The following is an 8,697-nucleotide window of genomic DNA, read 5'->3' on the forward strand; positions in this document are numbered from 1 at the left end:
AACCTCAAATATTGCATGTCCTTAGCTTCTTAAATTGCCACACCCGGGGAGGGGGTGTTTGAATATTATAGTGACTTATGGGTCACCTTCAGACACCAAAGTACCCCGGTGCCTATGCTGTGGTAAGGATTTAGTTGGCCTGGTAGGAGATGGGTTCCTGCCTTCCTCCATGCCAACTGTTTTTCTTTCTTTTCTTTTTTCATGTGCTAATTCTGTAATGCTGTGTGTAAGGCCTTCTAGGCTTCCTCCCTAACTCACTCTCCTCTGTTTTGCTTCATGTAAAAAAATACTGTCTTGGAAGAAAGAAGTAGGATTTTAGGAGGTTTTAGAAGAATGAGGTGTTCCATCCCATCCCTTTCTGGTCTACAAAGCCCTTCTTTGCCCTTCGACTATTGCACTGAACCCCTTTCTGGAGGTTCCCACCCTTTCTCTTTGCTTCCAGGTCACACTGTTCTCGGCCTTTCTCATCCCTGTAGCCACATTCCCAGGCTTGCATCTCTGGACGGTCTTCTCACTTCCTGCAAGGGCCCTGTTACCAGACCTTAGTGGTTCATGGGAGACGAAGCCTTCAGGACTTGAAGAATTTTCAAAGTTGCCAATGGCCCCTAAAGTACGTCATTGTCTCAGTAAGCTACGGTTTGTGGGCAGAGGTAGTGAGAAGATGAGGTCATGAGAAGTTCTCCTTGTCTCCGGGAGGTCCTCTATGCTCATCTGGATGACATGGGGGCTCGGGCATGACTTTAGGTGCTCCTCAGCTGAACATCTTTATGCTCATCTGCCTGGAAATTGGTCACTTATGACTCTCTAAGGACAGAGACTTTTGTAGGGATTCATTGTTGAATTTCAACCCATGCTGTGCTCTCATATTTGCTTATAAATTGTTAGGAGTATAAATGTTAAGGGTACTCTTGACTTGGAGGAGACACCCTGTCTCCCTGTGTGTGAGGTCTCTACAACACTGTACTTCCAAGTCTCTCCTGTGAGAATCTGGCCTGGCATCTGATTGTAGCAACCAGAGATGGAGAGGTTTTAGACCAAATGGGGCTGTTGACCCTCCCCTTACACCAGGAGGAAGTAATTCTGAGCCATGTTGAGTGTCTTGAACTGCCCCATGGCTTTGGCCTACAGCTCAGCGCAGCAGTGTGAGAAGGGTCCTGGCAGCACTAAGCCACACTGAGATCTGTTTTGGCTTGCAGAGCTGGCACTGATCCACAGCATCTTCCTTTCATGCTTGGCGGGAAGGTATTTTACATTCACGACTCTGACTTCACGTTTAGAAGAGTAGTCAAAAGAGGATACTAGGCTGACTAGATGGCCCAGAGGATAAAGCGCTTGCTGCTCAAGGCTGACAGCCCGAGTTCGAGTCCAGGAAACACCATAAAGGTGGAAGGAGAGAACTGACTCACTCCACAAAGTGGTTCTCTAATTTCCACACTTTCACAGTGTCACATATGCAGACCAGCATTCACACCACCCCCCAACAGACGGTAACAAAAATGAACCAATACTTTACAAAGGATCCCGCTTACTGTCAACGAGCATGGTGTTATTTCTGTAAGGATAACTAGAGGGGAATGGTATCATTATTCCACGTACCACCTGGATTTACACTTCTGCTGAAGTAAAATTTAATTGCTCTTTCAAAGGCAGGAAAATATTCCATTGCCGGGAAATATGGCATAAAGGATTTCTGCATGCTTCCTCTGGGTTTTTCTTACAAATTCTAAATGAGAATTTTCTGCCAACTTTGGGGCAGAAGTGGAGGGCTGAACAGTTTTGCCAATGGTTTTGATTATGGATTGTCTATACGACATCAATAAAAATAACAAGAGCGGGTTCTGATGGGCACCGAGCTTTCTTAAAAAGCTAATAAAAATTATGGGCAATGGGAATACATCTTAAGTTTTAGCTGTTTTTCTTATACTACATATGGAAAGTCTATTTCTCAATATTTTAGTGCAAGAGCACAATAATCAGAGAAGAATATGTTCTCTTCAAAGTGCCAATAAGAATTCACGATGTCATTTCCCAGCAGAGCCCGGCCTGAAATCAACCTGTTTTATGGTAATTATGGGCTCTGGCAACAGAACACAGCAGAGGGATAGAAGACCGGATGAGCTGATCGGGTCCCAACCTCCTGAAATGTGCAACACACGGGATAATTTGTGTGAAGTGAAAGCAGTCTTCAGTACCATGCTGGGTGTGCAGAGGAACAATGATAGATAGCTCTCGGAGAAGATCTGTGCGTAGACATTTCCTATGAAGCTGTGTCTTCAGAGTGAGTCAGGTGTGCCTTGCACGGGGGATATCCTGGTGTTACTGTGAAGGGAAAGCCACCTATATTTCTCATAAACACTGTGGCATCAGGTGTGAAGACACAGAAAGACGAGAAGCCATATGGCAGTGATGGGGAGCAGCTGTTCTAGCCAAGGGAACACTTGGCCCTCACCTGCCTCCAGTTCTCAGTGTAACCAGAGCCCCTTGTGACACAGGTGTCCTGGCATGGGGTTGCCTTAGATGGCTATTAAATGTGTCACAAGAGGGGAGGATAAAAGAATTTAAATCCTTTAGTGTTCATATGTCTCATATTATATGGAGAGGTGGTCAAATCTTCTCAAGTTGCATTTTTAATCTAAAGACACTGAGCCAGTAGCTAAGACATTTTCCTACAAGGAAAACTTGAGGAATAGATTATTTTAACTAAAGAATCTTTCACACACGGAAGTTATAATCCAGACTGGGCACATTTTACTCCAAAATATACAAAGGGAATCAGTTACTTACTTTGTGTGTCTGGAATAATCTGACTAAAAAACCAAAACCGAAACAAAACAAAACAAAAAAACAACTAAAAAAAACCCACAAAGTGAACAACAACAAAAACAACAACCCTCCAAAGCTGACAAAGAGTCGGGGGGTGAACTGACAGGCCACTCTCACTCATAAATTCAGATGCTGCATCCTTAGACAAAATCATTAAACCAAATTCAACAACATATTTTTTAAAACATCATGATGTGGTCAGAATTTTCCCTGACCGCAGGTCAAAGAGAAGAGCCATCAATAAAAAAAGAAAGGCCTTTGATGAACTTTAGAATGCAATCAAGGCATTGGGGACTTGTAAATTAAAGGTATGCTATTAATAAAGGGTATTTATCAATATACTAAATGTACTAAATGTAACACCAAATTGTGAGATATTGAAGACAATCACAAAGCTACTTAGAATAAAAAAAATGAGTATTTTAACATTGTTCTATACTCTTAGTACAATAGATCAAACCCAGGGCCTTGTACATGCTAAGAGATATCCCTAACCCAAGAGTTACAATGTGTAGAGGATGAAAGGAAAGTACTATGGTTGGAAAGTGATTTGGTTGCATGCATTAGGAAAAATCTAGGAATCCACAGATAATCATTTCAAGACTGCTGGATACTGCATGGAGTGGAGATTCACACATGCCTGCCCAGGAGCCTCCAGATGAGTAGCTATTGACAGCTGATGACTTCTGGGAAAGGGAGAGTTGGTTTTCTTTTTTCTCTCTTCTCTTCTCTTCTCTTCTCTTCTCTTCTCTTCTCTTCTCTTCTCTTCTCTTCTCTTCTCTTCTCTTCTCTTCTCTCTTCTCTTCTCTTCTCTTCTCTTCTCTTCTCTTCTCTCTCTTCTCTCCTCTCCTCTCCTCTCCTCTCCTCTTCTCTTCTTGTCTCATTTTGTCTCTTCTTTTCTATTCAGTTCTCATCTCTTCATGTCACTTCCAGTCTCCTCTCTCACTCTCTCTCTCTCTCTCTCTCTCTCTCTCTCTCTCTCTCTCTCTCTCTCTCTGACATGGTCTCAATATGTAGCCCTGGTTGTCCTGGAACTCTCTATGTACACCAAACTTGTCTGGAACTGACAAGATCCACATGCCTCTACCTCCCAATTGCTGGGATAAAAGGCATATACCACCATACTGGGTGAGTTAGTTTTTTTTTTTTTTTAAAGGATGTGACACCTGTTGGTGGCCCTCCAATGATGGCTATACCTCATGTATCTATGGGCAATATATAGGTGACACAAATCAGAATCTGTGGGTTAAAAAAGAAAGGACACAAAATTGGGAGGTGGTGGGGTGTGAGAGGTTGATCTGGGAAGTTATGGGGAAGAGTGGGGATGAACATGATCAAAACATATTACATGTATGTATGTATGAAATCTCGAAGTATTAATAAAATACCATATAAAAAGATAGCTGGATATAAAATCATGTAAGAAATATTGTTTTTGGGGCCTGGGAAATGGCTCATTTGGCAAAGAACTTGGTTTATAAGTTGAGAACCTGAGTTGACATCTTCAAGACCCTCCTAAAAAGTTGAGTTTGCTGTATGTAAAGCAAATCTTAAAGGGTCTTATTAATAAAAACAAACTCAGAGCCAGGTGGAGTGAACACTGAAAGATCAGAGAAACAGAATGAGCCACAGCCACCTCACTTGCCAATTCCTCAGCCAATCCTGTTTCCTCAGACTGGAAGCCACCGAGTCCTCATCCAAATGGATCTCAGTTGAAATGCTGCTCCAAGGCTGAAAGCTTAACCAGGCTCTACTTCCTGGTTCTCATGCCTTATATACCTTTCTGCTTCCTGCCATCACTTCCTGGGATTAAAGGCATGTGTCAGCATGCCTGGCTGTTTCCAGTGTGGCTTTGAACTCACAGAGATCCAGATGCATCTCTGCCTTTGGAATGCTAGGATTAAAAGTGTGTGTGTGTGTGTATGTGTGTGTGTGACCATTTTCTGGCCTCTGTATCTAGTGGCTATTCTGTTCTCTGACTCCAGATAAGTTTATTTGGGTGCACAATATATTGGAGAACACATTATCACCATGATTTTTGGGGCCTGGGAGATAGCTCAGTTGGCAAAGAACTTGGTATATAAGCTTGAGAACCTGAGTTGACATCTCCAACACCCTCCTAAAAAGTTGAGTGTGGTGTATGCTCATAGAACCCCAGAACCAGACAGGTAGAGACAGTTGGGACTTGCTGGTCAGTTACTCCAGCAAGCATTTATCAAACGGAGTTAAAATGTCCTTAGTGACATTGTGAAAATACCAGACACCTGGAAACATCTTAACAAACTTCAAGATCTGTATAGAAAATTTATAGAATTATGGTACATAAAAGGATTTAATATATCAAAATAAAACAAGACATTAATATTCAAGGATTGAAAGAGATAACTTTGCAGTAGTTTTTTTTTATTATTTTAAAAATTTGCAAGGCAGTGGTGGCACACACCTTTAATCCTAGCACTTGGGAGGCAGAGATACATCTGGATGTCTGTGAGTTCAAATCCACCCTGGATTACATGAGATTGTGTAGATATAATTCTAAACAGTCCTTATTAAATAAGAAACACAGAGCCAAATAAAGAGTTAAAGGCCCAGAGATTGAGCAGTAGCCAAGAGCTAAGACCACTTAATCTTACCACCCACTGCTGTCCTTCCCCTAAGAGAGAGACCTTCTTCTGTGTCCTGTCTTTTTATTGCCTTTCTGTTCTGCCTTCTCATTGGCTGTAAACCCAACCACATGACTTCTTTGTCACTGTCTGTCTATACAGACCTCCAGGTCTCTGTGGTTGGTACTGAGATTAAAGGCATGTGTCACCATGCTGTCTGTGTCCTTGAACACACAGAGATTCTGCCTGTCATGTGATCAGATTAAGGGCGTGGGCTACCACTGCCAGACTTCTGCTTAATGGCTTGCTCTTAGCTTTGATCCCCAGGCAACTTTATTAACATACAAATAAAATCACATTTCAGCACAAATAAGTATCACCATAAGATTGACTCAGTCTAAGAGAGAAACAGATCCAGGCAGTGGTGGCACACACCTTTAATCCCAGCACTTGAGATCTCTTGTCTTTGCTTGGGAAGCACACACACCTTTAATCCCAGGAAGTGACGTCAGGGCAGAGAAAGGTATATAAGGCGTGAGGACCAGGAACTAAGCAGTTCATCCGAGATCCATTTGGATGAGAACTCAGCGGCTTGCAGTCCGAGGAAACAGGATCATCTGAGGAATTGGTGAGGTGAGGTGGCTGTGGATGGTTCTGTCTCCCTGATCTTTCACGGTTCACCCCAATACCTGGCTCTGGATTTGTTTTTATAAATAAGACTTTTTAAGATTTGTGCTACATCTGGCGGTGACAAAGGGTGGCGGGAGAGGAGCCACTAAAGCAAGGCAGTCAGCAGAGCTAGACCCAGCGGTAAGACTCATGTCCGCCACGTCCCTTCCCGAGTGCCCGACCCGGCCGGGCTTTTCTCTTCGGCCTGACATGGACTTCAGCGAGATCCTCGTGATCGCTTCCAAAGCACAAGGTGTCAACCATGTACCGAAAAGGTATAGTTTGGCAGTGGGGCCTCCCAAGAAAGACCCCCAAGTTAAAGGTGTCGAGCCGGCAGCTGTACAGGCTTTCCTTAGGAGGAAAGAAGAGGAGCTTAGACGGAAAGCCTTAGAGGAGAAAAGGAGGAGAGAAGAGCTAGTGAAAAAGCGAATTGAGCTCAAACATGACAAGAGAGCAAGAGCTATGGCCAAGAGGACAAAGGACAATTTTCACGGTTACGATGGGATTCCTATTGAGGAAAAGTCAAAGAGGAGGTGGCCAGTGGAAAGCCGCCTGAACCAGGGAACTGACCAAGAGTATGAGATGGAGGCGTTCCTAGACGACAGTCACGCTAAGTTGGAGCCCCCCAAAGCTGAAAGCAAACCAAAGGCCCCCATTAAAAGTGCCCCTCCACCCATGAGCTTCACTGACTTAATGAGGTTAGCTGAGAAGAAGCAGTTTGAACCCGTGGAGATCAAGGTCGTGAAGAAAGCAGAGCAGCGGCCCCTGACTGCTAAGGAACTTAGGGAGCAAGAGTTTCTCGAATGGAAGCGCAGGAAACAGAAACCCAAAACAGATGCCAAACGACCTCCGCCTGTGTCCAAAAGGGCACCGTCTCATAAAGACAGCGTGGGCACAAAACCCAGCAAGGGTTCTGCGGACAGGCAGCTTTCTTCCCAAGGACTGCCCTTGCCTGGTGCCGAGAAGAAATCCAGACCCAGCACAGCCAATGAAAGACAAGTAGCTTTGTCTTCATCGAAATCCACGCTGCTGGGAGTTAGGACCAAGGCAGGATCCGGCAGTAGTTCCCAACCCTCACTTCAGGAAGGTCACAACAGACCTGACTTCAATGGGGCTGGAAATCCCCACCGCAGCACCTGGTCACCAAGTGTCCCAAACACTTCTGCTAGTGGGTCTCAGAAGTCTGCTTCTGAGCACCAAGCCAAAAATCCTCTTCCTTCTCGTCCCAGCCATTCCAAGCCTGGGCCCACAGTTCTCTCACACAACAAAGCTAAGAGTCCAAGTTTGGGACAGCCAGGCAGAAACTCCCGCTCAGCTCCTGGGCGTCCTAGCCCAGGGACAGCTCGGCCCACAGGTAGTACTGGCGCCATGCGCAGGCGCCAGAATGGCAGCTCCAGCTCAGGACTTGAGCAGTCAGTCAGTGGGATCAGAAAGCTGGCCAGCAATGCACATCCCTCCGGACGAACACTCAATAGCACCAATGGACCTGGACGACCTGCAAGCAGCTCAACTGGCCATGAGCGACCCCCCAGTGGCCCTAGTGTTTCTGGGAGACCTGTGAGCAGGTCTGGAGGTCCTGGGAGGCCTGCAAACAGTCCGCAGGACATTCGACGACCAACAAGCAGCTTCCGCTCCTCTGGGCTGTCAGTCATTGGCCCTGGGAGGTCCATAAGGGGTTCCATTCCAAGTGGACGAACTATCAGTTCAGGTCCTGGAAGACCAGTGAGCAGCTTAGGACCTGGACCAACAGTTAGTAGCCCAGGCCTCCCCATAAAACCCAAGTGCACAGTTGTCTCAGAAGCAATTTCTTCAGAGAACATTGTTAGTCTGTCAAGCAATGGACAGATAAATGGAATGAAGCCTCTCCTGTCTGGATGCAGATCTGCTCAAGGTCCCCAAAGGCTCCCCTTCCCTACTGGCTACAAAAGGCCTCGGGAGTATGAAGCTGAGGATGATGATGATGAATATGACTCAGAAATGGATGATTTCATCGAAGATGGAGGAGAACCTCAGGAGGAAATATCCAGGCACATTCGGAAAATCTTTGGCTATGACCGAAACAAGTATAAGGATGAAAGTGACTATGCCTTGCGTTACATGGAGAGCAGCTGGGAGGAGCAGCAGAAGGAGGAAGCCAGGAGCTTAAGACTGGGTATCCATGAGGACTTAGAAGAAATGAGACTGCAAAAGGCCAAGAAGCACAAGTACCATTAGCTGCGGCTGAATTTGTGAATTCTGGGATACTGCTGTAAGGATTTCCTGCCTTCCGACTGAACAAGCCCCTCTTCAGTTTAGATTTACACGTGGGCACTCAAGAGGAAGCAATGAAGGAGAGCATGCTGTCATTCGCAGGCTATCATTTGAGGATAGCCTGTTTTCAAACAGTCCGGGGTGGAACCTGTAATACAGATGATAAATGCTAGCCGTGTGCTCTGATGAAGTTAGCCATGCACAGGTGACAGCTTTGATCCTGATGAGCTATGCACACTGATGGCGGGAAGGGGGTGTCATCACCAGTCAGCTGGTCTTTATTGTTCCTTTGCTACTTTAAAAGAGGAAAAAGATTGACATGTGAGTAGGGTACTGTCCGGATCCCAGTCAG

The 8,697-nt window shown here is 45.3% G+C and overlaps 1 protein-coding gene across 1 annotated transcript; it reads left to right on the plus strand.

Moving 5' to 3' along the window:
* The first annotated feature begins 6,305 nt into the window (after nt 1-6,305).
* On the plus strand, nt 6,306-8,309 carry LOC114707176 (protein SPT2 homolog). The gene has a single exon (XM_037207279.1). The coding sequence runs from the start codon at nt 6,306-6,308 to the stop codon at nt 8,307-8,309; it is 2,004 nt and encodes a 667-aa protein (XP_037063174.1).
* Nucleotides 8,310-8,697: the final 388 nt, after the last annotated feature.

Source organism: Peromyscus leucopus, chromosome 6 (genome assembly GCF_004664715.2).
Source record: "Peromyscus leucopus breed LL Stock chromosome 6, UCI_PerLeu_2.1, whole genome shotgun sequence".
In the NCBI taxonomy this organism is placed as follows: domain Eukaryota; kingdom Metazoa; phylum Chordata; class Mammalia; order Rodentia; family Cricetidae; genus Peromyscus; species Peromyscus leucopus.

Bases quoted from the DNA above. Each gene is read 5' to 3' on its own strand.
- LOC114707176 (XM_037207279.1), top strand. From the start codon at position 6,306: ATGGACTTCAGCGAGATCCTCGTGATCGCTTCCAAAGCACAAGGTGTC.